This window comes from Ammospiza nelsoni, chromosome 5 (assembly GCF_027579445.1).
Source record: "Ammospiza nelsoni isolate bAmmNel1 chromosome 5, bAmmNel1.pri, whole genome shotgun sequence".
In the NCBI taxonomy this organism is placed as follows: domain Eukaryota; kingdom Metazoa; phylum Chordata; class Aves; order Passeriformes; family Passerellidae; genus Ammospiza; species Ammospiza nelsoni.
This window is the reverse complement of record NC_080637.1, coordinates 9,311,853-9,334,081: the sequence shown is the minus strand read 5'-3', so window position 1 is coordinate 9,334,081 and position 22,229 is coordinate 9,311,853. Positions and strand designations below refer to the sequence as shown.

The 22,229-nt window shown below is 39.1% G+C and overlaps 1 protein-coding gene across 1 annotated transcript in view; it reads right to left on the bottom strand.

Moving 5' to 3' along the window:
• SEMA3A (semaphorin 3A) overlaps nt 1-22,229 on the bottom strand; it is a 165,407-nt gene that overhangs the window by 38,751 nt on the left and 104,427 nt on the right. Inside the window, exon 6 of the mRNA XM_059471669.1 lies at nt 21,532-21,651. Within this exon, the coding sequence (XP_059327652.1) occupies nt 21,532-21,651 (120 nt within the window). The remainder of the gene's footprint in view (nt 1-21,531; nt 21,652-22,229) is intronic.

The following is a 22,229-nucleotide window of genomic DNA, read 5'->3' as shown; positions in this document are numbered from 1 at the left end:
CTTTGCTATGTTTTGCCAGTTTGCACTAGCTGGCCTGTGCTACCCATTGCCTTATTAAGGATGGCAGTGTTTTTAAGACACATCGACAAGTTATGCACACAGAAGTTTAGAAGTTTAGATGTTTATATTATATGAGTATATACAGCATAATTTTGTGTGTACGTGTGTGCATTATCACGTACTCTGTGTGTATATATGTATATATTCTCATTTTTTTGTGTGTGTAGGTGCATACATGTATATATTTATATGCAAGTACAGAAGGATGACCCTACTGGCTCAGATCAAAGTTTACTTAGATCAATACACAACCTCCAAGATTCTCCAGAAGTAATTATTTGAGACAAGAAAGAATATGATGATTACAAATAATATTCTCCAACAAGCAAGTCCTTTCCTTCAGCTGTTTTCAATGTAGCTGATTCCCTGAGACTTGCTGCTTCTGTGTCCTTAGTTAACTCTCAATAGACTTTCAATCCAGTTATCTGTCTAGTTTCTTCTTGAACCCATGAACATTTCCAGAATTCAGCACGTCCTTTTGGACATTGTTCCTCACCTAAATAATGTAATGAACTAAAATTTACTTCTGATTTTTGTTTTGAACATTGATTTTAATAACTTCATTTGGTTCCTCTCAATTCCTGTATTGGAAAAATGCTCAGTGATCAAGATGTGGATTAACTATGCTCTTTAACAAGGGCTGGAGCAATTCCCTTTGCTGAATTCTCAGTTTTTCTTTTTTCCTTTTTTTTCCTAATAATTTCTAGCAGTTAATATGGATTAGACAGCTCCTAAACAGTAATCTGAAATTGTCATGGAATTTACATGCCATAACCTCAGAACCTCACTCTTCATTGGTGGTGCTCTGTCCATAGCCCATTCTTTTATATGTGAAGATAGACATGCTCTCCTCATGGTTTTCCCCATGGTTTATCACTACATATTCATCAAAAATAATTTAATTTGTCATTTGATTGCTTAGCTACCCAGTTGCCTTAAGATCCTTTTGTGATCCTTCACAGTCTTCCTCTGTCTCACTCTGTGGAATAACTTAGGTTCATGTGAAAAAAAGCCAACTTCTCATTCAACCTCTTTTTCAGGTTATTTATGAATGTGTTGAACAACACAGGCCACACATCAGATCTTTGTGAAACTGTGTCTACCACCTATTGTCTCTTAAAACAAACATTTTTAGACATCTGAGGACATGAAAAATCTGAGATCTTAAGCTCTCCACCCCAAACCCCAGTAATGCAAGCTATTAAATGTCCTTCCTTTCTTTCTAGTGTGCATTTAATAGCCTTCAAGTTACACTGACACAAGATAAAAAATATCTTAACTACTTTTTATGTGATATACTAGGGCTTTGCATGCAACTTGAATTTCAAGAAACAAGGGTTAAAGCTTGAAAATTTCTTCACTGCAGTCTGGGGAAGGATTCATCAGAGAAAGAGGATACCCATTAGAAGACACTGTTCTTGGCTACTGGCTCTGGAGAACCTCTTTTCTGAATATGTTGTTTTTACATCCTTAAGGGCTTAAAGAAAAAGGGTAAAAAAAAATATTCAACCAAAACCTAAACACATTCCCAAATGGCTGAATGATTTGTTTCTAGCACAATGGGTTTTGTAAATCACAAGAGATCAAGTTCTAAAATAAATCACTATATTATCAGGTGTCAAAAATCTAACTTTACATTGGCCTATGAAGATTCTGTGGGGAGCCCCATTTTGAGGCAAAAATATTGCTGATATAGCACTGGTTATGTAAACTTGCCCTCGGTTAGCATATTATTATTCTTTTCTTTCCCTCTCATAATTTTGTAAGTGAACCAGAAATAGTAAGACAGTTTAGTATTAAAGCAGGACTGACACAACAATGATAGAAAAATAGCTGAATAAATTGAAAATATGTATTTTAAATGATTCTGTCAGAGTGCCAGCAGAGAAGAGGGTTGTGAGGCAGGCAGATAAAACTAATGCCACAGCTAGAGCATGTTGGAGTATGCTTTGCATACACTTCTTACAGTGCTCATCTGAGATGGATTCAGATTTTCAATGAGTGATTAATAATCCTAATTACATCCCTGCAAATGAAGTAGTCACACAACCTTGTATTAGAAACACATCCATTGTACATCATGGAACAGCTTTTCTTGAACAGCATTTCTTACTGAGCACACCTTGGATTGTTTTTCCATCTAGTTAAATCAATATGTTTTAGTCAATAAAAGAGTGGTTCTTCGTGTTAGAGGGCCCCTGCTCTTGTTACCTGGTGGTGCTTGAGTTTTTCCCCCTCCTCCATCTAACAGATTTATGTCTACGCAGTGAACCAAATAAATGAAGAAGGCCACATGTGCTTTGTTGCATATAGAAATAGATTAATTTCTGTTTAGAATGAATGTAGTGGTTACAGAAACAACATCATGATACCATGTGTGGGGAGAGGGAGAGAAAAGTGCTTGATAATTTCATGGGTTATAAAGCTAAGAACCAGTGATCTGTAGTGTGTTCTTTATTGTTCCACTAGCACAGGGGCTGTCTGACTTGCCTGAGGCTTGATGCACACTTGCATTCAACCCCAGGGCTTCAGACCATGCTCACTGCTGGCTGCTGAGGGTCTTGATGAATCAATCAGCCAGATGGCCAGCAGTCACGCAACACAGCCCTCTCCACGGACTGCACAGCACTTATTTACTGCTCCTCTTTGAGGGCTGGAAGGGAGATATCCACAGATGAGGGAATAAGGGACTTCTCCTTGGCTCTCCTAATTGCTCACCCATGCAGCAGAAGAAAGAATGTCATCCATGAATGTGTACGTTCAAGTATCGAGACTGCCCTGCCCTGCCCTGCAAATTTAAACAGGTTTGGTATCAAGGGGTCCCCATGGGAAGTTTAAAATAATTCACTCAGGGTTGACCTATTTCATACATACAACACAACACAGCCACGAAAGAAATGCTGGAATGAACTTCAAGCAAGTTTTACTGAATGGGAAATAGGACTTTGATCCAAACCCACCAGTAACAATTGTAAAAGTGTTACTGGTGTAAAAATAGCACTGCAGCTACTGGGGGTAGACGGAATGACTTCAAATTTCTGAGTATGAATTATGGAGTATTCTGTAACCCTAAAACTGCCTCCAATCCACATAGCCCTCAGAAATGCTGTAGCAACAGTTCAACACATTCTTGTTTGAAAGTAATCTCCCATTGGTTCGAAGTCCAGAAAGCTTGTTTTGGGAAAATGGATTTAAGAAATAATTTGACAGCAAATATTTTGCAATGATTCATTGCTTTTAAAAAACACAGGCAGACAATGTAGAAGACTGCTTTAAAAAACAGCATACATCAAACAAACATTTCTGAAACGTGTTTTAGCATGATCAAAGGAGAAACAAAGCCACAGCACAAACACGATCAAAATAAAAATTACAGCTAAAAACACTTCTCTGATCTTGCAGCCAAAGTGAACAAGCTAAAAATAAAAACTTAGATTTTTATTTAAAACAATCAGCCTTTAAGAAGCAAATTATTAAAGTCCACACCTTTTTCAGTCTCCTTTTTCCAGTTGTTTTGGCTGTGGTGCTGCCCCTCAGATCCCATATGACACCTTTGTGTGCCCTCCTGCAATTACCAGCTCAGCAGACATTTCTCTGGCAGCAGCCCATTAAACTGTCCTTCCTGAGAAATCTGGCTCTTTATGAAAACGACACCTTGGTCCAGCTGCCTTTATGATTTATTTGCCATTGTTTGCTTATTTAAGTAATGGAAACATGTTTTGCCTGTCTCAGCGTTTCAGGTTGAGGGAAAGCGAAGGTAAATCGATCTGCACCGGTTCTTTAACAAATGTTACTCTTTAGCAACAATAACCGCACAAATACACTCACGCACCCAAGAGCAGGAAACAATAAAAGTCAGAGATTGGCTTTCTAAGTGAATTGTATTAGCATTTTAATGAAGATCTATAAACTTGAAGGCACAGAAATTACCTTTAGCTGTCAAGATTGAGTAAGCTGAAGGAACAGAAGCTGGGGTCATCTCTTCATCACTTGACAAGAACCAAAGGGCAGTTGTCTTAGGAAATGCTTTGTAAAGAGTTTGAACTGGATTATTGTATATTTATGGTCAAAATTACTAATTTATCAGTTCACTGCAAGAAAATTCTAGGAAACTAGGGAAATTTTATGCTCAGTAAAACTGCAATTGCTGTAATTTAATGAAAAGTACTAGAGGGTGACTGGGACCCTGAGGAGAGGAAGGCTAGAGAAGATGAAATTAAAAATTTAACAACAACAAAAATAGACAGCTACTCCAGGCTTCATAACCACGTACAGCACCCGTCCGCTGGGAGCCAGCACAGAGAACCAAACACTGTCCTCACAAAATCTGGACTTGCTCTCACTGTGAAGCCCCACTACCCACAGAGAAGAGAGCTGCAGCTCCAGTCACAAATGTGCAGAGCAGAGCTTCTGCCTCAGCAAGGTCACCAGAGGACAAAGCTGTTAATATGTGGTGATGAGAGAGCTAAGATGGTTTGTGGTTTTACACACTCGAATGCAGTTTACAAAACAACAAAGCTTTTAGTGGTGTTCTCTCAAAGTCCCTTCATTTAAATTCCTCAACTTTCACATTCCCCTTGCTGCTGTGGACTCAGGAAAATGCAGCAGAGCTCTCATGGATTCACTGCTTCCAGTGAAGCTCCTCAATAACACGGATGGCCACATCAGACCACATCCTCAAAGCTGGAACGCTGTTTGCACAAGGGATAACTTGTGGCTATTATGGAGCTAATATGAGGGTTTTGTGGTAACTTATTGTCAGATGCTAACACAGAAAGGACAGACCACAGAGTAGAGATGTCATTTAAAGACGCTGTTTACAAAGTCAGGAGGATGTGTGGCATTCAGGCCATGCATGATCAAGCTGTCAGCAGCTATTACAAGGTAAAAAGCCCTATGGTCCCTCACTGATTTTGCAATGGAAATTCCCCTCAGAAAGAGTTTTAAAGGCTGATGATAATCATCAAATGCCTTATCTTTGAGTCAAGATGATCTTAGAGTAGTGCATTAGTTATGTCAGCTAGTTTCTCCTTCTTAGAAGTGATATCCTATTTTTTATCAAATTTTCAAGGATTAGTAAAGGCAATTTTTGTGTGACAGATTATAAAACACACTAATAAGTGTAAGGTTTAACTAAAGTTTCTTTTCATTTCAATAGTGTACTTTAAAAAAATATTTTATTGCAAACTCTTTTCATAATTAAAAAAAAATCTCAAACCAACAAACCCTTCCTCTGCAGATTCCAACTGCTATGTTTCAGTGGTGACTTGTGTGACACAAAGGGATTACAGACTTTCAAGGATGAAAGGTATTAAAAGTAGCAACAACATATCACTCTTCTGTCATTTCAATACATGGGTGCAGCAGCACTGTAACACTCAAAAGACATGAATTAAAAAAAGACACACCATATTTTTACACGTGTAAATTCTTCTGCATCTCAAAGGTACACTTACACATACAGCAACAGGAGTCTAGCCCTTGTGGCTTTTACAGTGGCTTGACCATAAGTGTCATCCATGCACCATTATCATTATGAGAGACAATAAAATTGAATTTAAATGGTTGGTTTTTTTAAAGGAATTACTGATCTATATTTGAGGCAAAAAGCAAGAAAGGGAAGGTGTGTGGTAACATCCTAAAGCATTCATGCTCCATGCTGGGGGCAGCCAGCAGAAGGGAAAGCTTGGCAGGGCCAGGCTGGGACCGGGGGCTGGCAGTGATGCAGGGTAAGGGGAGCACAACCCCAGTTTGGGTGCTCAGCACCTCTGGAGAATTGTAAATGAGCCCTGTGTACCTGCCAAGACAATGCCACCACCCCAAGATCCCTCATCTCCTCAGCCTTAGAGGCATAATTCAGCATGAACATATCTTGGGAGTAACATTTTGGCTCCCACAGGAAACAGAAGGGAGAAAATGTTGATCTCTGATGCAATTATCAGTTTCTGGAGCCTTTGTTCTAATGAGACAACAATAGTTTTGATTCCTTGTTAAAGACTAATTATATGGTGAAGAAAAGTGAATATAAAAGTTCAGTAAAATTATAGCTTAATGCTCAAGATAAATTGGATTTCTCACAAAACAATGCTTATGGATCTATCCACCCTATTTAATTTAAGAGAGGTGATTATTATCTCCTTACAGAACAACAAGCAAAATTAACACCTCTTTTCCATTTCTGACAGTGTTTCATGGTTGTTGTATATCTATCAACACAATTAATTTTAAACTTACTTACTTGTCCCTCAGAGAGAGTAATTGGGCAACTGAGAAAACTAGTGTCCGTCACAGAACAGAAAGTGAGGCTTGCAGCGCACTGTCTGCATTTAGGAATACTTTAATCTCAATTTTCTCTGTTTCTTAAAGGTAATGAGAGTTCCAGCTAAGAGCCTGCTTCTTCCTCTCTCAGTCATTTATCTGAAGCTTTTGACATTGATGTTTGGAAATAAAAACACTAGAAAGCCTGTGCCTTAGCTGTGTAACCTACATCTTTAGAGCTCTGGATGAGTGACAAGAACTAAATACCAGAGTCTTTATGCTGAGACGTGATGTGTTAGGGGAGGAAGTGGAGCGTGGAGGCACTGAAGACAAAAGATGTTTCTGATTTGGGGTGTTACAGACTTTTGGCATACAGAGCCATGCTGAAGGCCTGCCTTTTGTAAGCTCTGAAGATTCACAGGTGGAGCACAAGTCCCCGGAGATGCTGAAGCAGTTTATGGCAGCTGATCCTAGAAGTCAGAAACCAAAACCTGTTCCTCTCCATTAATGAGATTTTCTCAGGCCTTTCTGAATGCTGAGAGATGTGTGTTTATGTCTTGGTGGAATATTCTTCCTCTTTGCCACCTGGAAATTAAGGGCACAAGAAGGCGTGCGGAAGGCTGAGGGAATGTGCTATAGCCAAACTCCTGACACAGCACTTTGCAGGAGGCAAATACCTGGCTGAGTGTGAGGAATAGCTGGGGATTATCATGGCAAACATATTCCAGTGCAGGGAAAATGGGACAGCCTTCAGCAGTACGACTGGCAAAGCTGAACAGCACTGACTTGACAAGCACATCTTCAGCCTCTGTCTCCTGAAAGCTAAATTCCTAATATTTCTCTGCTAGCTCCATGCAGCGTACAACCCTGTCTCCAGAACCCTTTGCCCACAGAAATATTACTTTTTTCTCCCTAAAAAGTGAAAAAATATGTCTTTTGCATCAAAAATCATCTATCATGAAAACAGGAAGAAAAACTCCAAATTTTGTACTGCCACGTTCAATTTGAAATGTGTGGAAGGGGTTGTGTAGCTGTAAAAAGATCTCCCTGATGTCACATCAAAAACTGGACAGGCCTCTACCATAGTCTCAACACTCCGTGAGGGATGCTCCTTCATTTGGAAATGATCATCAGCCCACGCCACTTCCCACGGAGTCATCCAGTGGAGAACTCCTGCAGCAATCTCCTAACCTTTCCAGTCTCCTGTAATTTAAATTCTTTGTTAAATCCTTTAGATTTGGCTAAAGAACTGAGGTAATTTTGTCAAACTACAAGAAACATTTCGTTGGCTTAATGAAATTTTACAGCTAGTGTAAAGCAACTTGACACAAAATCCATTAAAGTGGGATTAATGAGGGATGGCAGCAAAAACTGAGGAAAGGTCTGGATGAATGACTGGTTTTAGTTCATGTGTCCGTGTAGCACAGCAACACAAAATGCAATAGGGCATCTGTAAGTGGAAGAAAAATCCCTCAGCACAACCTGAGGTATTCAGTGTGACAGCATCAGTTATGACAACCTCTTTCAGCGGCCACGTGAGCACTATGTGTTTCCAACTTAATCTAGCTTCAGTCAGCATAAGGTATTAACAGGGTTTTGCACAACTGAAATAATGTACTCATTTACTGTTGGTGTGAAACTTACTTCTGTTCATTAAAAAAGAAAAAAAAAGTATTTGATAGCACAGGTGAGATGAAAACTGTGAAGTTGCTTCAGATAGAAAAGTTTTGCAACAGTACCTGCCCTGTCAGAAAGTTTTGTTCTCAAACAGCTTTTCATTGGCTTATACTTTAATTCTGTACAAGCAATCTGGTTTTTATTTTCACTATTTTAATTTTTATTATTATTCACTGACATCACTTAAAAATATTTGATGCAATTTCTGTGACTTTTAAGAATGAAAATTTTATTGTCTCAGACTCAAAATTTTTGTGTTTTTAAAAGCAATGAGGGGGGACTGTGCTTGTGATACATAAATCACAGTGAGAGGAATTGGCAAAAAGTTTAACAGAAGTATTTAAAAAGTAATAAAAAAAAAGTAAAGCAGTAAAAAGTATGGGCCCTATAATAAATGGGAAATGGATTTTTTTTTAAAAGAATGCTATCAACAGGGCTGGCACAAAATATTAAAGCTGACAGTATGTCAAACATGGAACAGAACTGAGTATTGATAATGACAACCCATTTACACCATCTTGTGAAAAAGCTGATGATCCACATAAAATACCACATAGAAAGGTTTTGTACCTTCTCCCATGGAGCTTTTTCTGCCCTTACTGGAAGTTGCTTTAGAGAAACAGGAGAACAGGACACAAAGACTGGAGGAGTGGGTAGCTGAAGAGAGCTGTGCCCCATGACTACCAAGTTTTACAGGGTGAAAAATGTTATTCTAGAGCTCAGGAAATATGAATAATCTCACTGACATCAATAGAACACTTCTGATTTACAAGGATATTGGATTTTGCCCAAAGAGCAGTAAAAAAATCAATAAACACCAATTCTCAGATATGCGGCAAGATTAACAGATACAATGTATTATCACTGAATGCTTGCAACTATTTCATAAAACCTGTGCAGTGAATGGGAAAAATATGTAATCCAGTCTTCAAAGTAACCTTTCTTCTGATTTTTTTCTGAATGATCATCTGTACAAAAGCTGTTTCTGAAATGTTATCTTGTTTCTGTTTATACCAAATTCTCTAACAAAATCTTCCTAAAAATCTTGCTGTACCTATCTGAACAGAAATCTTTAAAGCCTGCCAAAAGGAAATTAAATTTATATATATAAAGATATGTTAAAAATGTTATGTTCCATAAGCTAGGACGAAAACACAGGCCAGCTTATCACTTTAAAAGGTAAATCAGAAAGGGAACTATTTTGTACTCATTTACTCAGGGTGTTTGTGGCAACTCTAAGTGCTCTGGAACAACAAATTCTGCTGGAGGCTGTACAATAAATGGTGGTCTCAAAGATTTACAGTTTAACCCTTGCCTTTGAAAGAGTTAATTTTCCCTGCTAATACCACAAGGCAACTCACCTTACTAACAAAAACATTCAGCCTATAGACACAGTGATACAGTGATCTCAGAACAGAGGGAAATAGAGCAAAAAAAGGCTTATCAGCCTCAGTTTTGGTGGGTCACTCTCAACAGTTTTTTGGACAACATTTGAGACTGATATAGAGATTCTCAAAAGAAATGTTATAACACTGTACGTTATCTGTACACCAGCATATCATCTATGGCATTCACTGCTTCTGACTATCAGCTATTAGCCGGTCATCACCTTCATACTTTGATTTCTTAGATGTTACTATACACTTTATCTTTTCTTTTTTTTTTTTTTTACTGTATTGCATGTAAAAGCACTTAGCTACATGTTTAAAAATCAAACTTAACAGCCACCCTTTAAAACAGATAAATTTACACAAGCCCATGGAATTCAATGCAATAGCAAGGGATGGGATATTTCTGAAACCACTTTGATAACTAAGAGCTGGACATTGAAGCCTGAAATAAGTAGTATAGGGCATTCTAAAGGTCAACGGGAACAAAAAGCATCACTTTGGCAGTGCAGCAAAATGGGAGGTGCAGGATCTATTCCACTGTCAAAATTCAAAGGCATCAAATGAGGAACCACTTGTCAAAATTTTTTTGTGTCTGTGATCTATATATCATATCTGATAATTGAAATTGTGTGAATTCTTCTTTATTTTCTGTTATTTAGTCCAACATGCTGCCTTTACAAGTGAAAAGTAAGTGTCCATTTGTCTCTGCCATTTGTCCTTTTCTCTTCCTGCTCCCCCTTCCTTACACTACAGTCATGAATGAGGCTCTGTGGCCCAAATGATGCTGTTGGTGACATCAGTTTCACCCTTTTGTTTCGCAGTGTTGCCTTGACAGAGCCTGGGGAGGAACAGGGTGAAGTGGCTCAAGTGGGACTGGAACAGTTTCTATCCTGGAAACATGGGTTTGCAGAACTATATCTCAGAAAAAAATCTCAATGTTTTTGTATCAATTAAACCCTTGCAAATAATGGAATGTAATCTGAAGGGAAATTATATGTCATATTAAATACAGAACTTTCTAATTAGGTGTTTCCTCTGCTCCTCTTCAAAGCCTACAGAAATATTAAGATGTCTACAGTTACAGCACAAAAACGTCTTCAAGACGTAACACTTGATGTATCACAGTACTTCAGAAATAATGAAACTTCTACAAGGAATTAACAAATGTGAATTTAACCACAACAGATGGTCTATCTACATTTATTGATCTTACAAGTCTTTGTGTCATCACAAAGCTCTGTGTCAGGCTCAGTCCTGCTCTAGTAAAGTCCACAGCCACACGTCTGTTAAACACAGGAGTTGAAACACTATCCTTGATAATAGAGTTTAATATTAGCTTTGCCATTCTATGCTAGTGTAACTTTTGAATTGTGTTCTTGAACTACCTGAATGTGATATCAATGTTTTAAATACACTGACGTTTCCACTTTGTTGTAAAAATAGGCTTTTAATACTACACAGTGTTTAGCATTCTAGTACCAGCCATCAGTTTGATATCAGCCGTGACATTATTTAATTTTCAGAATCACAGAGGTTAAAGCTCACTGAACTATAAACAGTTGGAAACATGGAGTGTAATCCCAAGGCACAGCTCTGCACAAGCTGTAATTTAAATCATATTGCATGCTAAGCTGAAAAGGCAGTGCAGGTCCCAGAGGGCATGAATAAATCTGCAGTCACTGATTTGCCACACACATTTGTGTTGGGATTCTGTAACTCTGCAAATGTGATGTCTTCCTTTAGAGCAGAGAAACCTGTCATCTACTGAGATTTGTAATTAAATAACCCAAAGAACAAAAGCAATTACTCAGCCCTACAAATATTCAGGCTGAAATGTGCATGATTTCAGGAACAAAGGGAAGGGGAAGTTCCGGAGACAGAGAAAGGGAGGCTTTGAGTCTGTGATAATTCATCTGTGCCTAGTGCTGGTGGAGGCTTTAATGCATAGAACAGGTATTCAGATACCTGGCTTCCTCTGAACTAATAATTCCATCGTCACAGACTCCCCTCTGAAGTGGATGTTTCTCCAGCTAAGGAGCCAATTACGCCTCCAGCTGGCTCCATGCCACCTCAGGTGATGGCTTTGAGCAATCAGTTGTGTTAATTGCAAGCAGCACTAAATGCCTTTTGGGACAAGCAATTCACGGTTCAGGAATGTTGCTGGGAAGGGGGCAGGTTCAGCCCCATTACCGAGAACAAACCGCAGAGTTTGCGCAGGTCGCAGGCTAAGAGCTGGAATTCTATGGAATGGGGAAAAGAGGTGGGAACAGACCAGGGGGCCATGTCCTCACATCATTAACTCTGCTGGGCATCTCAGTTAATTGATGGGGTGGGGGCTATGTGGTGGGCTGTGTGCAGCCCTTCATATTTTCCCAAGGCCCATTCCTTTGGGTCTGCCAGGCATTCTGATCCAGGCCAACAGGACTAAGACTTTGCTCCCAAAGAAGACACCTCAACTGCCCATGAACATGGGCTCCTTCCCAGTAGCTGGTATTTTCTTTCTCTCTATTTGTCATAGTGGGAAAACAGTAGTTTTAAATATGCATAGGAATTGTTTGATATAAAGAAAATACTACAAGGGTGATAGCAACGCTGAATGACAAAAATGGATGATGATATGTAAAAAAAAAAAGCATATGTAAAAAAATAGCCATTGAAGGAATGAAGAGTGATAATGAAATGAGATGAGCACAATAATGAGATCAGAAATCAGATCTTGGCTGCATAGAGGTAATTGTCATGTATTGTCAGCTACAGATCTGGTCTGTTGTACCTTTTAGTATCTATCTTTTGACTCACTACCTCGATAACAAGGTTTAACCAGTCATTTTTTCATAAGCATGGATTTCTAACATACTTGTCCATGAGCCCATGCATGAGAACTACTTAAAAGCAAAACCCTGTCCAAATGTTGGAGGTGATGAATGGGAAGCTTGGACTGAATCATTGGAGATAAAGGGAGTTGGTGTGTGGTGGGGAGTGGGAGGTACTGGTACAAACCTCAGTCTGCAGGTGCTTAGAAATTGCGTGCAGGCTCAGGAAGTCTCTCTAATACCCTTTAGAGGCTCAGTCCCTGGTGTCCCACATGGATGTACAAAGAAAACTTCTTAAAACAAAGCCATCTTATTTCTCCCTTTAACACAGACTAAAACATTGCCAAACACTTCTGCGTCTGAAGCTGTGAATTTCATTAAATTCAATGCAACTCGCTCAGCACTCTCCATTTTTGTGTGGCTGAAACCTTTGATTCTCTCCCCACCGCCCCATGGCCAGCGTGCTCCAGTCACATCACACTTAACCTTTGCCTTGGCTTCTCAAAGAAGAATTTGTTTCAGTCTATTCACGGCTTCAACAGTTTGGCAAACTGCACTCGAGCGCCGCGCTGGGCCTTTATATTGAACACACTAATCTGATTGTTTTTCCACTCTACAAACTTTGGGTCAACAATCAAGCTGCTGCCAGAAACTAATTAATTTGCAAACAGGCCCCATTTTCACAGGGGGAGAGCTTTTGAAACCTATGTCAGCAGAGCTGGTCACACCATGGTGACATGCATTGTCATGGCATCCACTTTTCGGGGTAATTCTCCTCACTAATTTTTCACCACACACATGAACTCAAATTACCCAGTCAACAGTAAATCTCTATTGAATGCCCACCAAACTCTGAACGTGGTGGCCTGAGAAGAGGAAATTGGTATTGACAGGGTCAACACTCATTAAATTGATGGCTAGAGCAGAAGGAAAAAAGCACAAAACAACACAAGAATGCAAAAGGAAAATTCGGATGTATGTCATATCCCAATAAAGGGGGCTGTAACAGACCCACTCCTCCTTTGTTTAAATCAATTAGTATTCTGCTGCGTGACTCCTACAAACAGATTTCTGCTTAACTTGTCTGAAAAAACTGGTTAGTGACTTTTGTGAACAAGAAAGGAGGCACAGTTTGGTAGTTAAAAGTCACTGGTTTTCAAGCACCAGAGCTGTGATGAGCTCTCACAGAGATCATGGGAAACCTACTTGAATTTGCAAGGTCTGTAACACAGAGGCTTTGTCTTTGGAATCTGGCCACCTAATCTGAACTTTGCTTTTGCTTAAGCTGATTTGGATCTCTGCAAAAATGATAATTACAAAGAAACTGCTGTTGTGTAATTTAAAGTGGGTTCTGTACCAAAAGCAAAGAAAAATGCAAACTTAGAAGTTGAACACTATACCTTTTCTGGACAAATGACTCTTTTTTTCCTACTGAGATTTATCTCCAGGGAAAAGGGAGAGTCCTCCTATGAAGTGATGCATGTGGGTAACAGATAGATAGATAGACAGATAGATAGAAATTATCTTTTTAATTATACATTAACTAAAAGTAGTACACAAAGCTTTCTAGTAGAGGTTATTGCCACTGCTGGAATAATATTCTAAATTTGTCACCTTAAGTGGACAGACTCTACAAAGCCATCCACTGCCATCTCTATGTTATCCACTGAAATAAATCCATAGAAATAATATTCCATCCTTAGCACAAGAAAAAAAAAAAGGAAAGAAAAAACACTCATTAGAGGAGATAGAATATCACTGGGACAATTGATAATTGGAAAATTTGAGGTGTTTTTTATCATTGTGAGAAGGGCACAGAGCCCTACTCCTCCAACTAAATGTGTTCCTGGAGTGTGCTCATGCAGATGAAATTTTACACACCAGGTCCTGCTGCTGAAAGAAGCAGAGAGAACTTGGATTTATTTTTCTAAAGGATGACGATAGATATCAACTCACCTGCACCATCAAATTTGAATCTGAACACCTCAATGAGATCACCAGTTTTACCCAGTACAGAGGTACATTGATTTATCCACATCCAGAATCTCCCCAGAGCTTGTTCTGGCTCTTTCATCCAACTGCCTTCCAGAGAAGGTGATGGGAATGGCTGCACTCTCAGATTTCACCCCAGCACAAGACTCATCAGGATTTACTGGGTTGTTAAACTGATATATGTTGATATGTTGACCTTTCAATTCACAATTGAAATCAAAACCTTAAAATTTAGCAATTTTAAGGCACATCACCAGTAGACCAACTCAGTGCACAAGAGCGAGTGCAGATCTCAAACTGTCCATCACTGGCAAGTCTCTTTTTAGAAAGACTATGCTGCAGTGATCTGGTTGGGACTGGGGTCATATCCCACACTAATTGTTTTGAGAACTATGGACTTCTTTCCTAAAATTGTATTTTATGCAGCAGAGAAACTTCTCTGGTCTCCAGTGGAAACAGTGAACAAAGAACTCTAAGCTCTCCCACTATTTTTGATCTTATATGCACTATAAAGAGAGTCACAGAATGAATGAATTGCAGCAAAGCATGGCTTCTAATCTGCACTCCCAGCTATTACATTTTTTTGGTGTGGATAGTAAGGCTGACCAAGTTAAAACCCATAAATGAGCCCATGGTTAACCATGTAAAATACACATGTCCTAAGTCAGGTTCCTGGACTAACTTGTATCCAAGTTCCTGGAGCACACTGTGGCTATTGTTCAGACCAACTGATGCAAGTCTTCCTGCTCCAGGCCATATTCTCTATAGCGTCAGGAAGGCTTCAGAATGTACAGTCAGACTAGGAGAATGTTCTCTGCTGCTTCATCTTTCCTATCCGCTTTTTCCACTCCAACCTCAAAACTTGTCCTTTGGCTACTTTTACCATCTTTTCAACCTAAACAAAACAAAATATCATCCACAGCACTGATATTTAATGAAGAAAATTACCAAATTATAGGGGGCATGGGAGGGATAGAGAATGAGAAAGAAGATCTCTTTCCTAGAATGATTTCAAATAATTTCATTTAGGCCACTTGATGGGAAGATTTTATTATTTCTGCTTGTCTTCACCTACCATCTTCATGACCTTTCTCACATCCACAGAAACTGTTAAGCACATTCTAATTGCTACTTGGTCTTTGATTTCTGAACCAAATGCTTCTCTTATTTTGTTTAAAGATACAGGGAATAGTTTTAAGACAGGTTCAACTGAATCAATTGGTTCAAATACATGAGAATCTTCTGGTCAAGTGTTCAGCAGGGCCTTTGGCTTCCTGACCTGTAACTATTTCAGATTAGGGACAGGATAAATATCTAGTAATAGCAATAAGAAAGAGCCCTTTATTTTCTGATTTCAAAAATTATTCATTTCTTCCAAGAAAAAAAGAATTGGTAGTAACAAAATATGTATATAGATAAAGCTTGTTAGATTGCAATGAGAAAAACAAATTAAAATTCATACTCAATCTCTCAAATATGGATCTACAGACTTAAGGAGAAAAAAAAAAAAACAAACCTTGTAAATTGAGTTTGTGTGCCATTCTGTTCACAGTATTATGCCACCGTCACCATAGTTTCTGAGCACTTCCTAGCACTGTGTTCGGTGACATTAGCATTTGTCACACATGGAATTTATCACTGTGAAATTATTTATTACTATTCTTAGCAATGGAGATAGTGGGAATGGGGGGGTGGGAGGACTTATTGAGTGAGAAATGCGGCTTGCATATCTGGACATGTTTTGTGCCACAAGGGTCGGAGCTGCTCATGCTTCTTCTGCAAGCCGTGGAGGGAAAGTGTGGAACTCAGTCCACACTGCAGCCTGCATGACAGGACGTATCACCTGCTCAAATATAGAAATGCCTATTTTAAATGCAAGAGATCCCTTCACAGGAAAATTAACAGCAAAAGGACAACAAAAAAAAAAAAAAAAAGACACAAAAAAAATTCCCTCAGTGTTTTCACTCATAAGGTTGTTTAAATATGTCCTTGTAAATTCATGGGTAATGCAGACCTGGAAGAGGCTTCTCAGTCTACTCACTGTAGTCTCTTGGGATGCCAGGCAAGTGTGCTATATAATAACACATAAAATGTTACCTGAGTTCCTCTGAAAACCAGCTAGGCTGCCTCACTGACTACTTCTATTGGACAGCTTTTTCTAATTTCATTCCCATCATATTTCAAGACTTCTAATCTGAAGACTAAATAAATTCATATGCAGTTCGCAGTTCACAGTTTTGTTTTTGATTTCATGGGGTTTTTTGTTTGTTTGTTTGTTTCTGTAATGTCCTTTGTTTAAACAGCTCTTCTCTTGATGGAGATTTACTGTATTTGTAGCATCACTGACCTCCTTCCTCCAATAATACCTTAGATGTATTTTATGAAACAACCCCAGGTACCAGGATAGCTGGGTTCTGTGGCCCCTTCCCACAGCTGATACCTGTATTTTGCATGCTGTATATCTGGATTGAGAATGTGCATGAGGTGAGCTGGAAACAGGGAAGCAGGAAAGGCATTTAGGAACAAGGGAGTGGCACAGCAGAAGGGCCATCAGTGGTTATGTACAACTAGGAAAAGGGTTTGGTGTGGTTGACCAAAGACTAATTATAGGTTCAGAGATCAGAACATGTACACACCCAAGTCTCAGCAAGAGTAATTAATTTCTAACATTTTGATGCATTTAATGCATTTTATTAGAGAAGTAAAAATCCTGTAAAATATCTTCAATCTTTTCTTTCTGTTGCAGACATTAGTCTACTGTGCAATACATACATACTCAAGATCATGCGTGTAATGCCAATGCTGGGACATTCAACAAAGTGTCTGAAGTGGAAACTACACAAAGTGATGTCTACAGGTCTGTTTGAATGCCAGGAGAGTATCAAACCTATGTTTCCTGCCTTGGACCCTGTTAAATTTAAGAAGGCATTTTCTTTTTTATTGAACAGTCGCTCAGCCTCTATAACTCTCAGCTGTTTATGTAACTGTAAAGTAAAGATTACCAAGGACAATAACCTCAGGGAACTAAGCACAGTTACTATTCCACTTTAAAAATTAAGCCATGGAAAGTATGCTAAAATAATATCATAGAGTGGTTTAAACCCATAAAAAGCAAGGAAATTCCAAGCCAAGTCTGGAAATCCAGACTGACAATCTCTCTTAACCCCTGGTCTAGTAAAGAGGGTGAGTGAGGCCAGTGTTTCTGGGGTGCAAACCTGATTCATAATACTATCCTAATGCAGCTTTTGTGATTTCATTTCCTTTCAGATTTTGCCCAGCCCAATCCTGCTTTGCTTTTAAAATAAATGTTTATGGCTATTCATTTTACAAAATGTTCACAATTTAAGGCCAGATCCCCTGTGCTCAAGTCAGAGAAGATGAGAGCGGCTTTAAGCTCTCTCCTTCCACTCCTCTAATCTTCAGCTTGAAAACTGCCTTGTGTGCACTGCCTTTGCATTGCTCAGCATTTGCTCTGGTAGACTGCACTGCCAGTTCTGCCTTTTTGCCTGCAGCCATGCCCTGAGCCCTTGCAGGAAGGCGTGGGGATGGTGCACAGCATCTCTGCAGCAGGGAACTCCCTGGCACCAGGGAAAGCTGCTCCCACCTGCACAGCACTCTACTCATCTTTTTTCTTAACTTCTGCAGCAGTTCATGGAAGCAGGACACGATCCATGCTTCTTCAAAGTAACTTTATGCCTCTGAACTATGAGAGGCAATGGCACATTTAAAGGGAATCGTGTACTTGCCAATAGGCAAGACTTTGTAAGGTTTATGTGTGACATCAAGGCCATAGTTCCTTATAGTAAAGTTGAACAAAAAATTTTTTTCAACTTCAAATTTTTTTTTCTCTGAGAGTTCAAAACAATTCTTGACCCTCACTGGGACTGAGTAAGATTGCCAGTTTCTTTTGTGCAGAGAAAACTCCATGCACGTACCAGAGGAGCCAGTAATGTTCAAGCGTGCATAAACATGGCTTATAACAAAGCACATGATTCAGTCTGGGGCACTGAACTGCAGCTTTTCTTGTCCAAGATGACTTCCCTGAGCACCAGCTTTTTTTACTGTGTTTTTGCAAATGCTTCCTTGTCACATCTGGCCAACTCTGTATCAATAATTAAATATACATTGCTACAGTGACTGATGTATGGTTCCCTAGCTTCTAGATGAATGCCCTGACTACATGGCTATAGAATCAGTCTCCCTTGTTTTATTTGGCTTGGTGACTGTTTAATTATTTATACAAAATGAAAGCTTTAGAAGCCTGTGAGTATTTAATATCTCTAAGAGACTTAAGAAGTCTTTAAGAGCTGCTGGTCAGCACCTTCCCTTAGGCTGGGCACAGTTCTCTTCCCCAAAACATACTATTTCTGTAAGAAGGTTGAGCATCTCCAAAATGTGACTGTGTGATGTCTGTAGTAACTCTGTGTTCCTTCTTAAATCCCAAAAACTTAATCACTCTGTGTAATGTTGTTCTACTTTTATGCCAGTTCAGGGCAAGACAATTTCTGGGAAAAGTTCACAAGCCCTTCACGTGCAACTGTCTCCTCCTCTCCATTTTTGGTACCAATCAGCTGTGTTTTCTGCAGCCTGTCAGCTCTGACCTTAGCCTCAGTATGGAAAAAGCAATTTAGCTCCTGCTCTGCCTGAAGTAAACACTAGTAAGGACTTAGAACTGGATATCTCATCACCTAACTATTAAACTCTCCAGAGATGAGAATTTGTCTCTGAGTTTGATCAGAACTCTTGCAGCTTTCAGTATATGCCCCTTAGAATACTGCTTTTTTTACCTGAGGCTAAGCACACTGTAAAAAACAACTAGGAAAGAAAACCCACCACTACACAGAAAGCCATGTATTTGCTAAAAAACTTGTAAAGGTCTGCAAACTTAAGGTTCAAAAATAGTTTGTATAGATCTTTAAGAAAGGAGTGAACACCTCAATCTTCAATGAGAGCTTGTTTCATTAAAAGCATATCCACTTCAACAACATGCAAACACAGAGCTTCTTTTATAATTATATTTTAAAAAGAAAAATGACAAATTACAAGCAATTATCAAAGGACTGGCATGCCTGCAGAGTTTCAAACCTGAACTATTATCACTTTTGGATTTCCATGCGAGATGCTGAAATTAGGAGAGCTGTGTGGAAAGGCTGCCAGGATCTTATCACTGGGAAATTAACAGTAAAGCCTCAGAGCCTCTAATAGGAATGTTGTAGTGCAGATTTTAGGCCAATCTTTCCATATTAGGAAGGTAAATGTATTAAGTTGCAGCAGAGAGAGAGATTTCAAAAATGTACTTAAGGATCGTTCTCTATTAAATTATGGACAGTTATAAGAATAATTTCTAAAGGTTTCAATTTGATTCTTATCTTGTTTTAAATTAAGTTTGAAACTTTCCATACAGGAATATAGTGCAAGAATTTTATTTCAGAGTTGGAAATCACCTTCACCCTGGGATACAAAAAATGCTCTTTCTACTGTTATGCTCATTTTGTAAAATACTTAAATTCAAGAAAGCTTGAGGTTCATCAGCTCCCCACCTTGAGCACAGAGCAGTTGTGGTTTCTGCCCTGTCAGATGTAACCTCAGTGCTAATTTGGGAAAAGCCGTTCTCACATGGAGCGCTGAAAGACTGATAACCGAATCCACAACGGAATGACACGATTTCAGCAGGGAAGTACAGGGCCTGTGGACAATGGCTGCATTTTCCCACTGCATAAATCCTCCTGACTCAGCTGTCATTGTGCAAATCTACTGCACAAAAGCAGATTTTGCTTGCATGACTGGGTTTAAAGTGTCATCATGACTCTCATAACTGAAGTTGATGTTGGTCATCTTTAACACATTATTGCTCTACCAGGTATCAAGATAGATGGTTATGCCTATAACCCTTGTACTTTACTGTTTCCTGAAGACCAGAAATCTTGTTTACTGTCATAATAAAATAACCCAACGAATACAATTTTTGTGTTACTGGATAACACAGATTGTAGAGCTGAAATGCTGTAGACCTGAATCAGTTCTCCAGACAGATAGCTGTCCACATGAATTGCAGCAAAACTAAATTTAAGAGGATATGCATCAGATTCATAAACTCGCAATATTAAAATACATATCCATACTTGTCAGATAGACACTTATGTCATATGTGCATCCAATGTGTGTTATATATAGAGTTAATCCAACTTGCAAGAGCATCTTGTGGTTTTAATTATGAGTCAGGGGCTGATGTTGTTATGGATTGTATATACAGCTGATGTGATATCCAGTTTGATATTAGAAGGTCTTGACTAGCTAATAACAAACTGTGTTTTAAAACATACTCTGCTCTTACACATTAAAATTTGTGTGAACAGTTTGCACTACATTGTAAAACCACATAAGAAAGCCTGAACCTCACCAGAGACATAAATAATATGGCTAGGAGCAAAAAATGTCTAAGAATAAAATAATTTGTGAATTCAAAAACAGGAGTGCAGGTGCAAGCAGTATGTACAGCCAAAGTAGAGCTAGTTAACACTTAAAAAATTAAAATTTAAATTAACTCAGCAACTACAGTAAGTATTACTTAATTCAAATGTCAGCTTTTTCAGACAATGAATTCTCATTTTGAAAATGCTCATATCCTTGTATAGCCAAAGCCAAGTGTAATTCCATTTGAGCTATTGTAAATTTGACTTCAGTAGAACTTGGATAGAGTACTCAGATGCATTCTAAAGTATATTGGTACATGAAGGCAAAATCAAATTTCCTCTGAAACTATCTTCCCTGCCTCAGACATGCAAATAAACAACCACAGGCTTGATTGCTAATATCCATACAATAATGCAAGAAATTGTGCCTTGCTAAACTGTTGGATATTTGGAAACCAAACCACTTGGAATCCCCAGGACCCTTTTTTATTTTCCAAACTCCTGACAACTCTGGCTTGCTCATCAAGTTCTGCTGGGTGACTTTCAGCTGGATGTGGCCAGCGTCCCCTTCAATCCAGCCAAAATTAAACCCTGTACAAAGCACAATCCTGCCCAAGGCTCTGGAGCTACTTGGTGCTCATGTGTGGCTGATGCCTCAGGCCCTGAGCTTCTGTCCAACTTGCATGACTATGCTGCTCATACTGTCTGTGTATGTTTTAAATTTAATCACACTCCACAAATCTCAGCGTAATTAAACCAAAAAATGCTTCTTTATAAATCACTTTTGATTAGTTTAACTGGTTTAAGGCAGAATTCTGCCCCAAATAAAAGAGGAGTGTATATGTCACAGATGTTGCTGGAACAGAGCTGTGTGCTAGCCTTTAATGGCTGGATGACTGTAAGCAGAGAAATGTGCATTTTACATACCATTTAGCCACCGGGAGTCGTGCTGCTCTGTCCTGATGGGATGGTGATGCCCCAGAGTTCGGAAAATGGCAAAGTCCCTGCCCATGAAGTCTGCTGCTGTGCCAGAGTACAGTTCTCCATCTGCAGGAGGACATAACTGTAAGCAATATTCCCCAATTTTCCAGTCATGGCAAGTCAGAGAAAGCTGTCATATGTTCGTATTTCACTAATAGGGATAATGAGTAAATTACAAAACAGCAAGCCATATGCAACGTATTGTCATTGAAAATAGAGATTAGACCCAATTCCTCACTGCAGAGCTTAATTGTAACCTCTTGGAAATGAGCTGTATCTGCAGACTGCTGGTGTGCTTTGCAAAAATGTGTTTGGATTCTTAGGCTGGAACAGCGACAGCCAGTGCACCTACCCTGGCAGGCAGGAGTGTGCAGCCTCAGAAAACCCACCTAACTGTGAAATTGCCCTGTTTAGCACAGGAGTTTGGTTTGGAGGCCTTCCAACCTACAGGGTTTATGTGACTCTGGAAACTGAAGAGTCCAGCTCAGCCACTTTTGGTTCAGAAAGTCCTTAGGTCCCTCCAATTTTTCCTGTAGAAATTATGTGGTTTTTACTTTGGTTTGTTTAAGGGCCTTTTTTGTTTTGTTTTGGGTTTTTGCTTTTGGATTTGTCGTTTTTGATGTTTGTTTGTTTTTGTTGTTGTT